Source organism: Acromyrmex echinatior, chromosome 17 (genome assembly GCF_024713525.1).
Source record: "Acromyrmex echinatior isolate Ae372 chromosome 17, ASM2471352v2, whole genome shotgun sequence".
In the NCBI taxonomy this organism is placed as follows: Eukaryota; Metazoa; Arthropoda; class Insecta; order Hymenoptera; family Formicidae; genus Acromyrmex; species Acromyrmex echinatior.
This window is the reverse complement of record NC_141868.1, coordinates 3531895-3554596: the sequence shown is the minus strand read 5'-3', so window position 1 is coordinate 3554596 and position 22702 is coordinate 3531895. Positions and strand designations below refer to the sequence as shown.

General features: G+C 30.5%; 1 protein-coding gene across 1 annotated transcript in view; it reads left to right on the top strand.

Moving 5' to 3' along the window:
- The first annotated feature begins 724 nt into the window (after positions 1-724).
- The window catches only part of Dhc36C (Dynein heavy chain at 36C), a 41136-nt gene continuing 19158 nt past the window's right edge, over positions 725-22702 (top strand). Inside the window, exons 1-21 of the mRNA XM_011061531.2 lie at positions 725-1014; positions 1467-1767; positions 2805-2947; positions 3020-3173; positions 3874-4023; positions 5626-5814; positions 6947-7050; positions 7118-7387; positions 8229-8530; positions 9658-10012; positions 10845-11318; positions 11882-12262; positions 12650-13086; positions 13179-13294; positions 14135-14957; positions 15236-15798; positions 16171-16368; positions 16565-16696; positions 17842-18385; positions 20618-21129; positions 22341-22687. Of these exons, the coding sequence (XP_011059833.2) occupies positions 782-1014; positions 1467-1767; positions 2805-2947; positions 3020-3173; positions 3874-4023; positions 5626-5814; positions 6947-7050; positions 7118-7387; positions 8229-8530; positions 9658-10012; positions 10845-11318; positions 11882-12262; positions 12650-13086; positions 13179-13294; positions 14135-14957; positions 15236-15798; positions 16171-16368; positions 16565-16696; positions 17842-18385; positions 20618-21129; positions 22341-22687 (6728 nt within the window). The 5' untranslated portion in view covers positions 725-781. The remainder of the gene's footprint in view (positions 1015-1466; positions 1768-2804; positions 2948-3019; positions 3174-3873; positions 4024-5625; positions 5815-6946; positions 7051-7117; positions 7388-8228; positions 8531-9657; positions 10013-10844; positions 11319-11881; positions 12263-12649; positions 13087-13178; positions 13295-14134; positions 14958-15235; positions 15799-16170; positions 16369-16564; positions 16697-17841; positions 18386-20617; positions 21130-22340; positions 22688-22702) is intronic.

The window sequence follows — 22702 nt, the reverse complement described above, 5'->3', positions numbered from 1 at the left end:
TTTGAAATAATAATTATTGTAATTATAAATTATTTGTATAAGTGTTTAGACTAATAATTATAAATATTGTAGTAATTATAATTATTGTGTATTTTTTATTTAATGTTATTATATATTTTGTTAGAAATATATTTTTAATATAACATAATTTAAAATGACGTATTCTTTTTTAAATATCTATCTACGTTATATTATATTTGATTACACTTTTTTATATCTTTATTATTTCATATTATATTATCTATTATATATAATATTTATTATACATATATCCCTCACTTTATATTATTTTTACAATATTATTATAGTTTTATTAATTATATAGTATTAAGTATTTTTAAATAAAATATTTTATTTATCTGAATAAATTTTTGAGATAAATAAATTCATTTGAAACCAAATCCGTAAAAATATGTTTCAATATATAATATATATATATATATATATATATATATATATATATATATATATATATATATTTTAACGTAAATAATAACCAAAAATTATATGAAATAATTATCTAGTTGCATTTTATAAATATTCTGTTTCAAATGTATATATCTGACGCGTGTTTATAATTTAATGTAATTTTGCCCTTTGTCATTCGGAATTTAATTAATATTCGTAGCAATATTAAAATATTTTATTCTAGAAAGATCGTGTATGAATTAAATTGCTTGGAGTTTCGCGAACAGTGATATTATTGTATATTTTCCAGAGATAAATTAGAATTCTGTTAAATGTCGCATTGTGACATTAATTGTCATAATTGTGATTGATTATGGAAGTTTCATCTCGTTTGGAGAAAACAAAGGCACGAAGGTGCGAATCCGAGGATGCGATTCGAATACCGAAGATCCTCGAAACGAAGGTGGAACCGCTATTTTCTCTGCCATCGGACTTGATTAGTCCTAAAAGTAAGAGGAAACGAGAGGCTCTAATTAAAGGAAAGATACAAAAATTGCGTGGCATACCTCACACAATGAAACGTCTTCGCGAGGAGAAGTTTCGCAGGTACAAAAAGCAAACCCGAAATTTGTATGTCCAAATAACTTCGAATATTTACTTGGTACAATCAAAGTTAAAGCAGTAATTAAATTAAGTTTTCAAGTATTATATCAGATCTAAACATGTGGCACAGTCAACGTAAATATAATTAAATTTGAATTATTTAATTTATATAAATCTACATAATTATATTAACTTAATAAAATTATAAAATTATTAATTAATTAAAAATGAAATTTGAATTGAATTATAAAACAATGTTAAATGTATGAGTATATTAAGGGATGAAAAATCAATTACTCAACAGATGCTTAACCAATTACTTAATATAAAGTGAAACGATTTATATTGCTAATAATGCCAATTAAGAAAATAATGATACTTGATTAATTATTATATTATTCTCTTGGAAAAAGTTCAAAGAAATTCTTTAAATGAATCCCGATCCTTGCGATTAGATTTATGGTGGGTTTGATAGTGAAACCAGAGCTGGAAAAGGATGTGGATCTGAGTGACGATAAGGACATCAATAAATATTATTATTACATTTGCAATGGAGTCGATACAATTCACGCAGTGAGCATCGAGGACGTTTTCGTCGAGGCGATACTCGATCTGGTTCCTGGCAGTCTACGGGAGAAATTTTTCAATTTTACCGATGATCTGATCTTCGAGATTAAGGAGGACTTCACAAAGAACATGAAGAAGGCTATCGTCAAGTTCGCGCTCGCGGATCCTTTCGAGGAATATCCATCACAGGTTGGCCATTGGAAGAAAGATCGAATTATAAATGAGACTTCTATATCAATTTGAGAATAAAATCAGATCGGAGGTAACTGAAGATAAGCTTAATGTTTTATCGACAAGATTCTGAAGTATAAGAAAAATATCGAATAATATTTCAATGTGAAATATCAAGACTTACATTTATTAAAAATAGATTTAAATAGGACTGAGAGTTTTAAATTTCAAATATTCAGTGCAAGATTTTCTATCTCAACGTACAATGAATTGATTATTTCAGAAATTATGTAAGTTAATTTTTTTGTCCAAATTGAAATATCAGGGGATTCAGAATCAGGAAAGGTAGATACACGATTTTCTTCAAAGACCATATTAATTGAGTATTTCTTTCCTAAATATCAAGTTTACTACAATATAGTGATTTAAGTCTCCTTACATAGACATAAAAATATATTATATTCATTAATGAAATATTGTAATTTATATTGGATTTAATGTTATGAGTTTACTTTTTTTGTATTTTTTTTGTATATTTTTTAACAATAAATATCGTTTATTTTATTATAATGTCATTTATACAATCTGTTATTTTATAACGTTTTTAGAAGGCTATCATTATATTTACAGAATTTTCTAATTAAAAAAACACTCTCATATGTATAGAAATGTTCATTTTTTAAAAAAACGACATAAGTAAATATTTTAATATTTTTAATATTTCATTTTTAGTTTTTTTGGGAAATAGATTTTAAAAGTTTCATTTAATATGTGAGATAACAAGGCAATTTTTACATATTTTTACAATTTCCAACTATTTTTAGCATTACAGTTTTTAAAATTAGAACGTTTTTATCAATCCTCCAAAAAATAGATTTTTTTTACTTATGGAATTACTGAAATCCTATCCATATGTAGATAACTATTATAGTAACAAAAGTGTATTGTGAATATCGATTTATTTTATTTCATTGTCGATGCTTATTTTAAAAAATTGCGAAATGCAGACTAGAGATCGAAGTTCTTGCGATTTAATTGTACTGATCGCATTGCAGTTCGACATGATTCGAAAGGAGCGGTATATTCTGCTGGACTTACGGAAGCAGGTAGAGCATTGCCGCGAAATTCTGTATACCGATCTGTATTTGATAAATCCATGCATGCGAATGACAATGGATCATTGGGCTCGCGATTACCGGTATCGGAATTATAAACACACTTAATTTGCGCTGTCGTGACTTGTTCTAGTGAATAACGTCAATTCTTTCAGTACATTCCGGCTGATCAATATGGAGCACATCGTCGTGCACAAGGAAAGCTGGGATCTGATGAATTTTCACACTCTAATTATTCGTCAGATCGTCGCCAATTGGAAAATTCTGAAGAATTTCTGGTATAGCGGGATTCAAAAGATATTTCTCGTGGTAAAGCATTGGAAAAGAAATAACATGTTAATTATCGTCACATTACATTAAAAGTAGAATCAGGCAAATCAACTTTATTTTGCTTGATTTTTATTCTCTCTGTCTCCTGTTAAGCTTTCATGGATTTTCTATTTATTTCTTTTATTTATCAATATTTATATTTATAGTATTTATTAAATAGTATTTATTAATATTAATTTTGTGCCCGACGGCTGAATTTTGGAATAAATTAAAAGCTATTTCTGGATTTCGAGTCTTCACTTTCTTTGTCTGTTTATTTGTTTATTATTTTCGCCCATCATTTATATGATAAATCTATTTAAAGATGTATTAGATCTACAGTCTTTGCAAACAGTGACTGGAATTGAAAAATTCATATTTTTGGAATAAAAATAAATGTTCGTAAAAAACAGTTCAAAATTAAATTTATATCTAATACAATTTTATAGTGTAAATGAAAATTTTCTTATTTAATCTCATTTTTTAAAAACGTGCTTTTTTTTACCTACTTAATATCGACTTTGATTTAATCTTTCCACGTAAATTTTTTATTTACCAACCGCCTTTCGCGTTTGATTCAAGTTTGCCTTTTTGTATTATTTATCGTTACATATAACTTTTTTGTAATTAAAAATTTTTTTTAAATAATACATGTAGTACATCCTTAGAAGCGTCCTTTGATTTTTTAAATTTGTAACAGAATAATAGAAAGAATATGGTGCCCAGCCCGCTGCGACGTAAGCAGTTCAAACGGTTCTTCGATTGTGCCAGCAAGGTGATGGAGGCGCAGCTTTTAAGGATATGCAAACACTCTCTGCTGGCTTTCATTAATTACATCGTAAGCGGCAAGGTGAATATACATATCTGCCTTTGCGATCGATCGACGCGAAATGATTTTCAGACGAGGAAACTCGCACGCGTTCGGCATTTCCTTCCTCCGCTTATCCGCTGTCGCGCGAACATTATTGAACGATACGAGACACAATTTCCATCAATTTCTGCTTATCAAGGCTTTTCAAGGCTTGTCCGCTCGTTCGCCTTGAGTTCCTATCGCGCGCGTAACCCAGATGTTATGACAATCAATTGGAGATTTAAAAATAAACAAAAGATGACAGCTGATGGCGAAATTTAGAAGTTGTCTATTTTGCATCTTCCGTAGGTTATTAGCGGATAGTATTTAAAACAATAACAATAATAACTTTCCTCTTTTTCAAATTTTAAGACTTCGTTTTTATTTAATTTTTGCAAATAGTATTATTGATACGTAACTTTTCCTAGAATTCTCACTTTTGTCTTTACTTTGATATATATATATATTGTCATGCAAAACTTTTGATTAATAATAATAACATAAAAAAAAAGAATATATGAGTAAAATTTAAACAATTGATGTATATAATATGAACCGTTTAAAATCTGTACATTCTTACTTACTATAAGATATTGGGTAATATTACAATACATTACATTACATCTTGTGTCATTTTCAGATATTCAAAAAACGTAGGAAAAAAAACACAGTAACAAAACGCAGTAATAAAGCGATTTTAATTAACATTTAATCAAATTTTTTTTAATCAACATTCCTACAACTTATGAGCTGATAGAAAATATGAAAATCAGAAAAATATAAACGATTCATCTCTTTTTTAAATTTTAAACTTTCGATGTTGTTTTTATATCATTTTTGCACCTAAGTAGGTATTATTGATAAATAACCTTTCTGGATTTTTTAAAATTTTCATTTTTGCTTTTATCTCGATTTTCACCCAATTTTAATTGACATTTATTCTACATTTCTTGCAAATTATGAATGGATAGTATCTAGAAAAGTAAAAAAATTTTCCTTTTTTTGAATCTTCGACTTTGTTTTCACAATATTTTTGTAGATAAGTAGGTATTATTGAAAAACAATTTTTTTTTAATTTTCTAGAATTTTAATTTTTGCTTTTATCTTGATTTCCATTATTTTGTTTTTTTGTAAATTATGAGCAAATAATACTCGAAAAAAAAATAAGTTTATAAATAGATATAATTATGATAATGAATTTCTTTGAAAATTTTACTTCTTGCCAATATTGGGGCCTCAATTTCTGGTCAATATTGATTATAAATTGACGTTCTAATATTGGGAGCCTCAATTTATGGCCAATCTTGGCAATATATTGTCTGGCCAATGTCTGGCCAATATTGGAGCTAATATCAAATTATAATAATATTATCAATAATATTTGTATATAATAGATAATACATGTAGGCCAATGTAATTCCATTTCTAAAATTTTTATTTGTACGCAAAAATTCATGTAGGTAATTAAGCTGTAGGTAATAATTTTTTTGCGCAAACGAACTATCGGCAAAAGTGATGCAAGCAACTGGCACTGTAGGCAAATGATTTGTAGGCAAAGGAAGCCATACCGTTTCATACTATCTCTTTTGTATTTATTCACAGCCCGTAACTTGCCGCTTTAACATGAACGTCGTCGTGATCTCCAAGGAACTCGTTTTCCAACCATCTTTCGACATCTTTAAGGAATTGCTTTGCGACATTCTCACGGCGATGTGCGATGCTGTGAGGAATTTTGAAAGATTAGAGACACAACTCTACATTGATTGGGCAGGACCTCGAGAATTTCTCAAGGTTCCACATCATAAAATATGAAGATCCAAGTGAAGAACTGACTTCTTGTTCTGAAATCTTTGATCATAAAATAAGAATCGGAATAAAATCATTTCTCCTGTCTCTATCTTTTAATTCATTATTACGTAACTATCTAAAATATATATGTACTAATTTTCAATTTCAGTAATTGTTTACAAATAGAAAGGACAGACAGAATAATATAAGACCTAACACTATTTATTTTATTACTTGTTTTATTAATAAGAAATTGGATCATTTATTTTTAATACATATTTTATTCTCGTTGGAACAGTCACTCAATGTCTAATAGTTACTAATGGAATGTACTATTCTTTTAATAAAATATTTTTTAATTATTTATATAGTGATACTGGAGAAGGAAATTTTTTTCTTATTTTATTTTCCAAAAATTTCTCTTTATTCCCCAAAATGTCTACATTTCTCTTAACCAATGTAGTTTTCTGATTTAAATATCATTATGGTTTTGAAAAGCAAAGAAACAAATTTCCTCCTCTAATTTAAATAATTAGAAGATGTTCTGTTAGAGAAGAATAATATATAAACATAAAGTAATTAATAATAACGTAATATCAATATTATAATTTCGCATTTAACAACATGATTGTTACGTAAAATATGTATGTATATATTATATGTGTTTATACAGTTAAGTGTGAAATTGTAACATTGATGTTATATTATTACTAGTTACTATTTACTGGAATTGCAGTTAGTATATTTTTCAAGCATGTATGACATATACTGATCCAACAAGGATATAATCTGTATTTAAGACAAATTGTAATAAGGTCAACTTCTTATTAATAATATAAGTTGATGGCATATTTTTCATATTATTTTGTTCATATTATTTTGTCTATCTCGAATCCTGTATATACATGATAAAAAAAATTATTATTAATAATTTAAATTTATACGTAATAATTGTTATAAAGATTATTTATATAAAATAATGTAATAATTTCAAAGAACCACAATTTTATAAATTCACGTTTTAACGTGTAAACAATGAAATTACATACATTTATGTTTACATAATAAATTATGAATTGTTAAAATACTTGTCTCTTAAATTATTATTACAAACAGTTTCCTGTGCGCTTCGCAGCCGCAGATATCGCAGATCATCGTGGAGCAGTACAAGAGACAGATAAATCAGCTGATCGATCATGAAAGAATAATCCCGGAACAGAAGATGGCAGAGTTGAGAAAGTACTTATCGATCCTATTGCCGCAGGTGGCTGTGATAAACTGCTCGATAACGTCCGTTTTTTTGTAGATTCGCTCACCTCTACAACGACGAGGAACTCGACCGGACGGAGGCTTTCTTGCTAAACGAGAGGATGAAGCTGCAGGAGTACGGGAAGAATATTAAACTCTATCACGATCTCGCCGGAAAAATACCGATCGATATCGAGAGGACAGTTTTCGCGGGATTCTTCGAAGTTTCTCACGCACCCTTCGTTACGGTCGTGGTGGAGAACGTTGAGTACTTCAAAGGACTACTAATTCAGCGCCTTGTCGACCGATATCAGAATACGGTGAAGAAGTGAATATTAAATATATATAAAACATCTAAAACCTTTTAAAATTAAGTGTTAAAAATCTTCGTTAATTTTTGCCTTTAACTTTTCGCAATTTATTAGTTTTTAATTAATATTTTAGCAAATTTGTGCATAGCGTGGATTTCAAAATTATTTAAAGATTGATTTAAGAGACGGGATCTATTTTTAAAATCTTTTTTTTAATAAGATTTAGTTATAGATTTAAGTTATAATTAATTAAGTTATTATTTTATTGCATTATTTCATTACATTTTAACGTCACTATAGTGGCTTTCTCTGTAAAGATAATCATTACTTTGAGAGGACTACATATTTTATTGGAGTATAGTAGAAAATATTCTGTATGACGTATATGTATTAAAATTAGTCTATGTTAAAGTTTTTGTGTTGAATTTTTAATATATCTGCTTGTTAATTTAACATAGTGTGATTCTGTTATTTAAATATTTTATATTAAATTGATATTCAACACTTTTTAGTGTTAAAATAATGCAATTTATAAGTAAGACGATAAATAATAAAAAATAATATATTTAAAAACAATTTTAAGATAAATGAATCAAATGCATTAATTTATATATTATAAATGTTAATTTTACTGAAAAAATATTTCATAATCGTGTCAACGTTATATTTTTTATGTTATAATTTCTTTTGTAATTTATTTTTATTTTCTAACAATTTACTTTGTGTAGTTAAAATTTGGGTGGATCTTTGGAAGACACAAAATGTTATTCTGTGTACAGTTAATTTGAGTTTCCCCTATGATTCTCTATCCCCGAATGTTATATAGCGTTCATTTCTCTCAAACTAATCTGTATCCAGTGCCACAGCGGAATATGAAGCTATATCCGAGCGAATCCTCACCCCACCTCCCAATACCGCGGCTCTGATGGAACTCATCAAGTTCGTCCGAACCAGTGACGTCACTCTAAAGAACCTGGAGCTCAGACTGCTGGACGTGCTCGAGCACATCGCGTTCCTGTCGGATTACTGGCTGCTAACGGAGAGCGAGATAAGTAACAACAACGTGGTCTTCCAATGGTATCACAGAATGCCCCAGATCTTCGAGGACAATCGAGTGATCATGGAGAACAAGATGCAGGAATACCAAGATGCGTTGAAAGGTGATATCATTCCCTCGATGATACTCTGATCTCGACAATAATCTGGATTAATTTAATTAATTGAATTATATTCAGCTATGTTCAAGATTAGAAATCTTTATAAATTTCATAATTTTTAGTACATATAAATTCAAATAGGTATGATAAAGTTAGTTAATAGCTTTTGTTTATTAATAAATTATTAATATTTAATATTTTATTATGTACTTCTTTTTTGTTCTATAACTTCTGTAATTCTTTTTGATAAACTCTCTGCTAGTTTTCTGTAAATGGATTATTCGTCCCAATTTTTCAAAATAATTTTAATTTATAAACCTTGTTTCGAAATGAATTTTCGATTACAAAGTTTTTTCTTTAAGTGACCTCCTAAATGTTTAATTGAATTGAAGTCAGAACTTTGTGGAGACCAATCTACGACATGATTTTATTTTTTTAAACTATAACTATATATTAACATGGAGCATTTAAACACAATTATGCAATAAATTCCAGAAAAATAGGCACGCATGGATCTTAATTAATTTCAAGAAATCATTAAAAGAAACAGTAATTTGTATTTAAAAAAAAAACTAATTAGTAATACCTACACCAAGAAAAAATGTATTAAATTTTAATAAATATTTGTTTAGATAGTATTAATTTAACATTTATATTTACGGTAAATAAACCGTAATAAATACGGTAAATATTTATATCAAATAAAAAAATTATTGCTGAATCAAATTAATATACCAAAAAAGTATGTTTACAAATGTGTAAATATTCAGCTAGTATCATTCAAACAAATATTATTAATATTTAGTACATTTTCTCTCAGTAATAATTTTGGACATGACTGTATTATTAATAATTTAAACTGAGATTCGTAGAATTTCGTTACATAGAAATAAATTTATTTCTTTCTAAAAGTATAAACCACATATTTTTTAAATTGAATATTTGATTTTTTAAAATAACACTTAATAAAAAATTGAATTCGTCAAAAATATTTTATATTTTACATGCCTCGTGTTAGGGTTTATCAAAATTAATTTATTTTGTGTTTGCCTTTTTTAAAATTATTTTATTTTTGACGTTAATGTTACGTATAAATATATTTTGAAAGACACGATTGGTTTTTTTTACAGTCAGATATCAGAAATTCGTTGAGGAACTAGACTCGTACGTGAAACAAGTGGAAGAGATGCAATACTGGGGCGACATCGAGGAGGTGTATCAGTATCAGCGCAAGGCGCAAAATTTGGAGAACCGGTTGATCATGGCAATGGACAAGATCGACAAGTTCAACGAGGAGGAGGTTGCCTTCGGTTGGGAAATCACGCAATATCCGTTACGAAAACGGATTGCTGATCGTTTGATATCGTTCAAGAAGCTCTTCGACAGCATCTGCGAGTATTTGACCAAATATGACAAATGGATAAACAGCACAATCGGCTCTTACAATCCCGAAGATATTGACAATGACGTAGGAACGTATTACAGGTCGATATTCTTCAAAGTTATAGCGAAGTTATAACAAAACCAAGAACAAAATTTTGTAATAAAAAGAAAATTATCTTTTTAGAATAGAAGATAAGGATGAGAAAAATTACATTGTATGTTACAAGGTTTTTGTTTTTCAATACCTGGATAGTTATTCTTATGTATTTATAGTTGCTGAAAAAGAATATAAAGTAAAAGATTCAGATTTTAAAAAATCAAGGATTTTATTATAAAAACTACAAATTTAAACTCTTTGTAACTTCTTTTTTTTTATTTTATATAATAAAAGACATAAAAATTCATCATTCAGGTGTTAAGAAACAGGAACCTTGTAAATCAGTGTAATTTTTTTAACGCGTTAAATATTGTCAATAAATTTTATTATTTTAATATATCACTAAAATCATACATAAACAAGAAAAAAGCATATTATCACATTTATTTTTATATTATAAATTTATATACTGTAAAAAACATTTAATAACATTAAATTTGCGTTATTATCTATATAAGAAATTCAAAGCAGAGTTTATAAAAATTAAAAATATAATAATTTAATTTTTGAAAAGCATATCTTTTTTTAGTGTAAAAGACTTTATAAGATATATGCATTTGTTACTAGTTGAGAAACTAAAAGTTAGTCAAAATTTATTACCTAATTAGAAAACTCTACTTACTACGATAATATCTATCTTTTCTATAATTATTTGGCTATAATCATCAAATTGATTTAATTTAGGCATAAAAATTAAAAATTGCTTAACAACGATGTGATTTATATTATTATTATGCCGCATTTGTGATTTTGATTTTTTGATAAAATCGAATGTAGGATAATCTACAAGTTGGAGAAGACGTTCCAGGAGCCGGACGTGCGTGAACTAGCGGCCACGGTTCGTGAGAGAATCGAAGAGTTTAAGGAGCGGATGCCAGTGGTGATGACTCTGGGTAATCCCGGAATAAAAGCGCGGCACTGGGATCAGATCTCGGCGATTGTGGGCATTCCGATCAAATTCGATGCCGATTTAACACTGGGCAAGATCCTAATGATGGGTCTGGACGCTTTCATTCCGCAATTCGAGGGCCTCTCCGAAGGTGCCACGAAAGAGGACACTCTGGAAAGAGGCATGGACAAGATGCATCGAGACTGGGTCGATCTGACCTTTACGGTGAATCCTTATAAGGACACCGGCACCTTCGTCATCGCCAGCGTCGACGAGATACAGCTCTTACTGGATGATCACATTACAAAGGCGGTGATCATTAAAAATTCGCCTTACATCAAACCTTTTGAGGCTAGAATAATGTAAGAATTAATTGTACGAAGAGCTTAACGCTGAAAATAATGAACATTTCCAGAAGCTTGAACCTCAATTTATTTTAATGTATCTTTTAGTAATTAAATTATTGTTTTTTTATTTATTGTCATTTATTAATTTATTATTATCTTCTTTATATTAAAAGTAATAATCTGTATCACATATCTTATCTCTACAAATACTGTTACTTATAATTTTTATTATTGCATTCTAATTCATTTGCAATTTTATTTATTTATTGTTTCAGTATATTATATTTTCAATATTGATAAATATTAATTATTATTTTGATATTATAAATTACAAATTACATTTATAATTGATAAAATTATGAATTTCAAACTCATAAAATTAATGTTATTATTTAATTAATTAAATTTATTTTATTTGATAAATAATATGTTTTATTTACGTTATTAATTTACTTTATTTAATTTTACTTTATTAGTTGGCATTTTATTAGTTTTACATTTGTGATTTGTGTATAATAACAATTATTTAATATTGAAATGAAATTTTTTAATTTTGAAGTGAAATTTTTTAATTTTAGCAAATGGGAGAAGACATTGCACCTGCTGGAGGACATTCTGGACCAGTGGTTGAAGGTGCAGAGCACGTGGATGTACTTGGAGCCAATCTTCACTTCGCCGGATATTCAACAGCAGATGCCGGAAGAAGGAAGGAAGTTTGCGCAGGTCGACAAGATTTGGCGGGAGATCATGAAGAATGTCTATGGCGAGCCGCACGTTCTCGCTATCATCGAGATCGAGAAGATGCTGGAGCGTCTGAAAAAGGGCTTTGGGTTGTTGGAACTAATTCAAAAAGGTCTGAATGAATACTTGGAGAAGAAGAGACTCTTCTTCCCCAGGTTCTTCTTCCTCTCTAACGACGAGCTGCTGGAGATTCTCTCCGAGACGAAAGATCCGACACGGTAAGTCATTTATAAAATCTCAAATTCAGAAATACTAAATGTATAATAGTAATAATAACAATTTGCAGTAATTTTACATATAAAATTAATAATGTATAATTTTAATTTCGTAAAATTTGATCTTATACTTATTCATGTTTTTAAATTTCTATTTTAGATATATCTTACTATGTATATTTTAATTTTTATTTTACTAATGATAAGAGAGATAAATTAGACTATTCTTCCACTTGATTGTTTTTCTGAGAACAATCAAATACAATTTAAATAAATTGTTTATGTAATTATAAATAATCTATTTAAATAGTAACGTAATTTATTTGTGATCTTTTATTTCAAGAACTTGAAGGATAAGACTATTTTTTATTGAGTGAAATTGTTCTTCAGCGTGCAGCCGCATTTGAAGAAGTGTTTCGAGGGTATAGCTCGACTGAAGTTCAACGAAGAGCTTGAAGTGCTAGCGATGCGATCCACGGAAGGCGAGGAGGTTATTATCTTAGAGATCATATCCACTTCCATTGCTAGAGGACAAGTCGAGAAGTGGTTGATCGAGCTCGAGACGGAAATGAGGAAGAGCGTGCGTCACATGGTGTACCAAGCGATCCTGGCGTACCACATGAAGCCGAGAACGACTTGGGTCCTCGAGTGGCCCGGTCAGACTGTTCTCTGCGTAGATCAGACGTATTGGACGCAACAAGTCGAGGAGGCCATGCTGACGGGAGTGGCTGGTTTGAAGAGATACTTGGTGCAATGCCAGGAAGAGCTCAACGACATCATTCTGCTGATCAGGGGAATCCTTTCGAAGCAGAATCGCATCACGTTGGGTACGTAATTAAACTGATGCTTCTAAAATATTTTGGAGTATTTTTAATAATTTTATATATTAATGGGAAGTGTTTGTTGTTTTTTTTTTTAGAGGCGCTGGTTACTTTGAGTGTTCATAGCAAGGACGTTCTCGCGGACCTCTACAAGGAGCAAGTTGTAAAAAGTACCGACTTCAGATGGTTGTGCCAACTTAGATACTATTGGCTGGTACGTCTGTTTAATTAATATTCAAATTATATTTATTGCGTTGCAAGACTTAATTTCAAGTTACTTTAGTGTATTTTTAACTTATTTCTAGATAGCACAAAATATGAATAATTTTATATAATATTCTATGAATTATTTTGTAAAATATTCTATGAATAATTTTATAAAGTTTAAATGTTCTTAATTACCGAATATTTGAATCGAATATACATAGAACATTCTATTCAGAAATTTATTATATATATTTATAATAAAACGATTTACAAAATGTTCCTCAGAATATTCATAAAGTTAATGAACTATATATGCACAATGTACTTATTTTAAAACAAGATTAGGTCTACATATATAAAAATATACGTTCAATATTCCATTGAATATTGTATAAAATATTTTATGTACATTCAGTAAATATCTATATTCAATAGTAAGTTATTCAAATGTATTATAAAAATATGATTAATATTTGATAGTTTTTTTAAATATTTCTATAGAATAGTATTTCTATACAGATATTTAAATATTTATACAACATTCATAGAATGTTTATGTGCTTTCTGGCATTTTTGCAAAAGAGAGAAAAAAACTTCACTTTTTTTTATAAATTTAAAAAAGGTATAGTAATACGATTTTTCTGTTTAACTTTTACCTTTTAAATTTATAATTTAATAAATTTAATAAATTAATTGAATTTATTAAATCAATACATATAATCAAAATGGCGTTTATAATTACAGTTGTATTAGTAATTTGTCAAATTGCTTCGTTGCCTCTATTGTATTTTCAATATTTTACTTCCGATTCTGCATTATTTATTACAATTACATCTTGTTCGAGTAGGAGGACAACATGTGGGCGTATATGATCAATTCATACATACGTTACGGCTGCGAATACCTCGGCAATACATCTCGCCTGGTAATCACTCCCCTGACGGATCGATGCTACCGCACCCTTTTCGGCGCCTTGGGCCTTCACCTGGGCGGCGCACCCGAAGGACCAGCCGGTACTGGCAAAACGGAGACCACGAAGGACTTGGCAAAGGCGGTCGCCAAGCAGTGCGTGGTCTTCAACTGTTCCGAGGGCCTCGACTATATCGCGCTGGGCAAGTTTTTCAAGGGTCTCGCCTCGTGCGGTGCCTGGTCTTGCTTCGATGAATTCAACCGGATCGACCTGGAGGTCCTGTCGGTCGTCGCGCAGCAGATCCTGACGATTCAGTGCGCGATCAATGCCGGTGCCGAGAAGATGATCTTTGAGGGCACGGAGATCTATCTCGATCATACCTGCGCTGTATTCATTACTATGAATCCGGGTTACGCCGGCAGAACCGAACTGCCGGACAATCTCAAGGCCCTCTTCCGGCCAGTGGCAATGATGGTGCCTGATTATGCTCTTATTGCAGAGAATACCTTGTATTCTTACGGCTTCTACAATGGTAGACCGTTAGCCGTGAAGATCGTCACCGCTTACAAGCTCTGTTCAGAACAACTCAGCAGTCAGCATCATTATGATTACGGCATGAGGGCAGTTAAATCCGTGCTGATCGCCGCCGGCAATCTGAAGCTTCGCTATCCCAATGAATCCGAGGATATCTTGATGCTGAGGAGTATCTTGGATGTTAATTTGCCAAAGTTTCTAGTCCACGATCTACCACTCTTTGAAGGTAGATTTTCTTCTTGCATCTTTTTTTTTTCTAATTTAGAAGTGAAACAATAATCCGTCCAATTTTTTTTTCTAATTTGTTTGACTCTGTTTGTTAAAAATATATGTAGGCAAAATGGATAATTTTTTAAATACGTGTGATTTCTTTACATAAATGATTCAGCTCATTCATAAAAATATTAATTAAATACGATTATAAAAAAATGAGTATTAAACCGAGATTAAAGTTAATCTACTATTGGCAAAAAAAGGATTTTAAGGGATTTTCTTTAACACCAGGAATAGCTTCGGACCTGTTTCCCGGCGTTGTGCTACCAACGCCAGATTATACCCACATCAACGCATGCACACGGGATGCGTGCGCCACGGCAAATTTGCAGTGCACGGACTACTTCCTGCAGAAGATCCAGCAGATCTACGAAATGATGATCGTGCGCCACGGCTTCATGATCGTTGGGCTGCCGTTCGGTGGTAAAACTTCAGCCTACAGAATGTTGGCAGATTGTCTCGGCCTTTTAGAAGACAGAAAATTGATGGACGAACATCGCGTAGAGATCACCGTCATCAATCCCAAGGCCATCACGATGGGCCAATTGTATGGCCAATTCGATCCCGCGTCGCACGAATGGAGTGACGGAGTTCTGGCGGTATCCTACCGAGCCTTTGCCGCTTCCATTAACTTGAATAGGAAGTGGCTGATCTTCGACGGCCCAGTAGATGCACTTTGGATCGAGAACATGAATACGGTATTGGATGACAATAAGAAACTCTGTCTTACATCCGGAGAGATCATTCTGCTCGCACCTACGACAAATCTGATTTTCGAGCCTATGGATTTGGAGGTAATTCATAAATTATTTTTGATTCAACATTCTATCAAAGTCCGTTTGTGGAAAATGATTATCTTATTATTGTGTATGCCGAAAAATTTCTTAAAACAAAAAGCTAAATTTTATCTCTTTTAAATTTGCAATTACTGAAAAGTAATATAAAAATGCATTATTATTTTAAATTTATGTAGGTTCATTAAAGTAATTTTATTAAACGATTGACCCAAAATTGATTTCTCCATATGTCTTCTATCCAAAAATAATATCATGATTTTTAATCCTTTTCTTCTAAGCGTAAAATATTTGCTTCTAGAAAATAAGTAGAAAATTTAAATTTTACATTCAAAACTTAAAGTTAAAGATTATTGTTATTATTATTATCAGGTTGCATCACCTGCCACGGTGTCACGGTGTGGTATGATCTACATGGAGCCGGTGAGTCTGGGTTGGACTCCACTTTTGATCTCGTGGTTGAACACATTACCGCTCAGTTTCACCGAGGATATTAAGAACCATTTGAAAGACATGTACCTGCGTTTTTGTCCGCCTCTGTTGCATCTGATACGTCGTTGTGGCGCAAAGGTTTAAAAAAACTGCTCTTCCTCACGAAATTTAAAGTCTTCAGATTCTTAATCCCAACGCTCAATTCTGGATTCATGCTTGAAGAATATCAATTGTTAGGAAAAGAATAAACAAATAAACTTTGTTCGTGTTACGCGAAACTTTTCTCGTTTCCGTCGGAAATTACAAGTTCTCACGGTCTACTCTCTGCCTGCAGGAAATGATAACGATGCCGGATGCTAATCTAACGCGCTCAGTTATGTATCTGTACGACTGCTTCCTGGATGATTTTCGCGATCAGAAGTACGTGAACGCGCTTTCCGATTTGGACATGAAAGCGCAAGTAGAAGTGAGTTTAAATTATACTACATAAATTGTGAAATCATCAGATACCTTTTCAGATATATACTGTTATTTTACTTTTAAATTGGCAGAAAAATTCCGATTCTCAAAGAAACGCAGTTTACTATTTTTTATTCATCTTACCAATAATAATAATTAAACAGGAAAAATAACAAGTAGTTATTTTTTATTTATACAGTTATTTCCATTTTGTTTAATTTTTACATTGACAGAAAAAATTCTGATTATATATAAAAAAGTATTTCTAAAAAAATGCAGTTTGCTATTTTTTATTTATTTTCTTAATAATAATGGCTTAATAATAATTTTCTTAATAATAATAAACACAAAAAGATTAAACGGATATAATTAATATTAATTTATTGATTATTAGTCTTGATTTGACACCGATTTATATAAATAAGAGAGATATTTAGACATTAATTAAATTATAATTATATAATTATAATTTTACAATTACCGTTAAATTAAACTAATAACCAGTATTAATAATTTTATGTTTAAATATATACTGAGTCTATCGACATTTCGATCATTTTATAAAGCATGAAGTCATTTTAGAGAAGAAGTGTTTAGAAAGATATTTGCCGGTATTTATAATTGATTCTTATAAGAGAATCTAATTTAAGATTGTTTCAAGTACAGTCTTAAGATATTATGAATTAAAAAAAGCAGCATTGACATCTTAAAATATTAGTCTTACATTGGTGGATTCAGAAAGTCAAAAAGAGATCACTGGTACAAATAAAAGCCTTTTTATAAAGTCAAATATAAAAAAATAGAACATTAAATTATTATTTAAATTATTATATTGAAAAGTATATTGAAAAGTATTATTTAAATGTACAATTTATAAAACATTTTTATTTAACATTACGTTAAGACAAAAGAAGAAGAATATAAATAGAATCTATGTTTTCTATATTTAGAAGTTTCTTAAATTAAATAACATTTTTGAAACGTCAAAATTGTAATTAATTCAAAAATATTATATAACATTTCACTATAAATATTTTTGAAAAAGGAGAATTCAAAGGGAGAGCTTTTATAGGTTCTTTTTCGTGGATCCATCAGTACTTATTGTTTTAAAATAAGAACGATCTATGAATATCGGTCTTATTCTTTTCACAGGGTTGCTTCTTTTTCTCGTGCATCTGGGCGATGGGCGTCACACTGATGGCCAACTATCGCGAGTGGTTTAATATTCTCTTCAGGGCGTTGATGGAACGCGAATTTCCGCAGGAAGTTCGCCAACACTTTGACATATCGCCGGAAATCGGCAATCCGAGGGAACCCTATATAGTCTCTTTGCCGATCACCGGATCAGTCTTCGATTACAAGTACATCAAAGAGGGTAAGGGCAGGTGGAGCCTCTGGCTGGAGGATCTGAAGGATGTTCCACCGATCCCCAAAGACATACCGGTGAACCAGATCATCGTCTCCACGGTGGAGACCGTCCGATATTTCCATCTCTTCCGGTACCTCATTTGCCATCACAAGCCAGTCCTTTTGGTCGGACCGACGGGCACCGGAAAGTCTGTTTATATTATGGAGTTCCTGCTGAAGAAGAACAATCCTGAGATCTTCAAACCACTCTTTGTGATATTTTCGGCGCAGACTACCGCCAATCAGACACAGGATATCATTATGAGCAAATTGGATCGAAGGAAGAAAGGTTTGTCTCTCGATTTAAATATTCATTTTATTAAAATTACACGGAAAAACAGTTTTGCTGAAGTATCTAAAAGTTTAACAAGATAGATCTCTGAAAATAATTTTGTTAGATTATCAAAATATTGTAATTACGTAACGTTATTAGATTACTAGATTTTTTTAAATTGAATCCGGGGACAGGTTTCAACTTTTTTGCGAAATATGCTGGCACATGAAAAAAGTTAATCCATATATAAAATTACTGTTATTTTATATATTGTTTTATATTGTTTAACAAATTGTATAAGTAAACCGGAAATATACAATATTTAATATACAATATTAATGTTATAAAAATGTTTTCAATGTTTACCATATTTACCATATTTTTTTAATTATCATCAATTACTATATTTTTATAATTACTATCAATAGCACATTATTATCAGTGCTAACATTGCAATATTTATTTTTCTATACCGAAATGAGAAAGAACAAGAAGAAAGAAATACGGGTAGATCAAATAAAATGTAGTTATTCGTCAATTGTTTATTTCAGCGATAATTAAACAATTAATGCATTTGCAGCAACTAAATTGATAGACTATTATCGATGGAATAGAATTGATAATCACAGAATTATGAAACTGGACGCTAAAAAAATATCATGTTGCATATACATATACTGTACTAAAATATTTTATAATAACATCGTTCCTGTAGTGCCAATAATCCAAGAATGATAATTCGAGGACATTCTGGGGACAAATTTTGTCCGAGGACAGAAAGTTCAATTCGAGGACTGTCCTTGGAAAATGAGAACGTATAAGATGCTTAAGCTAAGAATATTAATATATAGTATGATGCTAGAATATTAAAACTTTTTGCAGCATTGTTTATTATGCTTTCCTACATAATTATTTTGTTTCCTACATCATTATTTTGATGGTCTAATACAATTATTTTCAGATCTGTATCTAAACTTTTTATACTTCAGCATTTCTTATATTTGTTTTTTTTTCACGTATTATTGTATTGTATGATTATTGAAATTACTTTACTATAATAAAATCATGTGTGAAGTAAAGAAGAAGTCATTATGTGAGCTATTCAATTAAAATTTTATAGGTCTTATTTTTGAAGTTGTTATTGACGGATGACAATATTTTATTTAAAATATTCTATTTTATATATGTATATCAATATAAACAAGATATATATATATATATATAAATTACTAACACTGGAAATTATTAAGATTATTCTAATAAAATTAAAAGGACATTTCAAACCATAAAGTTCTTTGTGGAAGATAATTATAAAGCTTTTTCTAAAGAGCATTTTAAACTTATTTTAAAGTACGAGATCAAAATCTCGTTAAGTTTTTTCTTGCAAAAAAAAGAGAGTTGTTTTTAACTTTGCTCAAGAGCATTTTAAAGAAGAGACTTTTTAAGCTTTTAGAACATCTCGGGCGAAGTTAAAAAAAAAAAATTTATTTTCAGTTCCGTATATGATCTTGAAGCTGAAACTTTTTCGTCGAGTTTGCATGATCGACATAGAACTGCGGTCGTTTAAAGTATCGCAAAAAATATAACACTTGATGGGTTTTAGAAGCGGAGGAGGCAAAATGCTATTCTGAAAATAGTTCTACAATTATTATAAGGCTGGTATTTACAGTCTGTTCTTATCTTAAGACCGTCTTAAGTAATGTCTTAGCCTACAGCTTTGTGGCTGATATTCGTTATCTGTCTTTATTTTAAGACTGTCTTAAGTAATGTCTTAAGATGCTAATACAGCTTCAAGACATTACTTAAGATAGTCTTAAGCTTATAATATCTTCAGACTGTACTTAAGACGGTCATATATACACATAAGAACCAACTGTACATCGGTCTGTGATTAGCTTGACATCTTAACACTGTATTTATATAAAACGATCTTAAATATAAGGACCTATCATAAATATTGGTTTAAGATACGTTCGTAATTTTGTCATTTTTGCCACAAAAAAACTTGTCCAGTTATGAAGATGAAGAAAACTTTAGGCAAAAGTCTGTTTTGAAAATAATTATACATATTAATTGTTACATATCAATTGTTACATTTGTAATTTCATCATTTTTTATTCAAAAAATTGTTTTTAAATTTGTCGAAAAGCCCATTTACCTGTCTTTAGTTATCATTATCATTATTATGATCATTGTTATTATTATCATGATCATCACTATTATTACTTAGTAATTATTTCTGATAAGGTCTGTTTGGTGCGCCGCCCGGCCAGCACTGGGTGATCTTCGTAGACGACGTGTCGATGCCGCAGAAGGAACAGTTTGGCGCGCAGCCCCCCATTGAGCTTTTGCGTCAATGGCTCGATCACTGGACTTGGTACGATCGGAAGGAGGTGGTACCGATCAAGCTCGTGGACATTCAGCTGATATGCGCGATGGGTCCGCCCATTGGCGGACGTGACGTCACGTCACGGTTTAAGCGGCATTTCGTCACCCTGGCAATCTCGGAGTTCGATGACGACGTCCTGATCACTATATTTAGCAAGATTACCGCCTGGCACTTTACTACCCGTGGTTTCCCAGACTTTTTTAATCCGTGCATTAATCAACTGGTCTACTCCACTCTGGACGTGTATAAGGAGACGAGAACGAACCTGCTGCCAACCCCCGCAAAGTCACATTATCTATTCAATCTGCGGGATTTCTCGCGGGTCATTCAGGGCGTGCTGCTTTCTACTCCCGAAACCATCATCGATTTGGTATGATATCAACTATTGAAATAGAAATTGTACAAAGTTGTTTTCTTAATTTGTTTTTTACTTTGAGAAAAAAGCGAATAATTGTAAAATTATTGATATTTTTGTTCCTATATCTTCTTTTTTGAAGAATTAAAATCATTCTTTAAAAAAAATATATCAAACTTCATTACATTATCTTCACTTCAATAATTAAAGAATAATTTAATAGATAATAATAAATAACATTAGACTGAGAGAGAGAGAGAGAGAGAGAGAGAGAGAGAGATATGTTAATATACATCAACTAAGTAGAAAAATGCATTATTCGGTTTTTGCTGGATCTTACAAGGGAAGGTAGTGTAAACAGACTTTGCCTAACTTTATGTTTTAGTACTCTTCATTAATTCATGAGCAAGTGGCACGATGTAATATTCAAGTATTTATGACAAATTTGCATCGAAAGTTTCTCGTGCGCCTCTTTATGTAACTTTTTACAGAATGTAAATTTAAATGAATGATCAGGCAACGTATGTAAAAAACTTATTTTACAATCATAACGTTTGCAATTATACGAATAATATTCGCAATTTAAATAAAAATTCTAAAATTTTCGTTGCAAATTTCTCGCGAATTTTTTAGTATTACGTTTTGTCAATTGAATGAATTAATAGGAAATAAGTACTAAAACATATTTGAGCGAAATTCATGCATATTTCTTGGTTCTCCTTAATATCCATATGATGACTTTCCAATCATTTTTACTACACACGATGGGTTGTTTACGTTTTGAGTTAATTTTTATGACATTATTGTTACAAGTGTACAAGAATGATTATGCAATTCTTATATATTAACATCTTTGGAAAATATTTGTAAGTTTATGTATTTAAAAAAATTGTATATAAATCCTATAATTAATTACTCCCAATATTTTAAGGAAAGAAAATGCGCAGATAACTCATTCTGTGTATTAAGGACTTTTCGGTATAAATTTATACATATCTAATTGTGAAAACTGCGTATTGATTTAATTTTCGGTCTTAGCAATCTTAAACTGAAACTGGAATAATAACATTCAAATTAAATTGATAAGTATTGTTTAATGATTTTTAATTTAATGATATAATGCTAATAAGCATCTTAAAAGATTATAAAAAGTTTTTTGCGAAAAATATTAATATGTAAAAAATATTTATCGTATAGAATTAAATGATTTTTAATACATTTTTAAGATAAGTATAAAGCGGCTATGGGTCCACGAAGTGCTCCGAGTTTACGGGGATCGGTTGGTTGACGAAGCCGATAGTAAATGGTTGGTGAAGCAGATTCGAAGGACTATAAAGGAACACATGGGCGACAACATGGATCGACTTTTTCAGGATTTACAGGATGAGCCTGGTGCAGAAATAACGGAAGTACAGTTGCGAAATCTCATTTACTGTGATTTTCATGATCCACTCGCCGAAGAGAAGCAGTACATAGAAATCCAAGACTGGGATGCCCTCGCTGAAGCGGTAGAGGAATATCTCACAGAGTACAACGATATCTCCAAGACGCCAATGAATCTAGTTCTTTTCAGGTATGTTTTCAATTA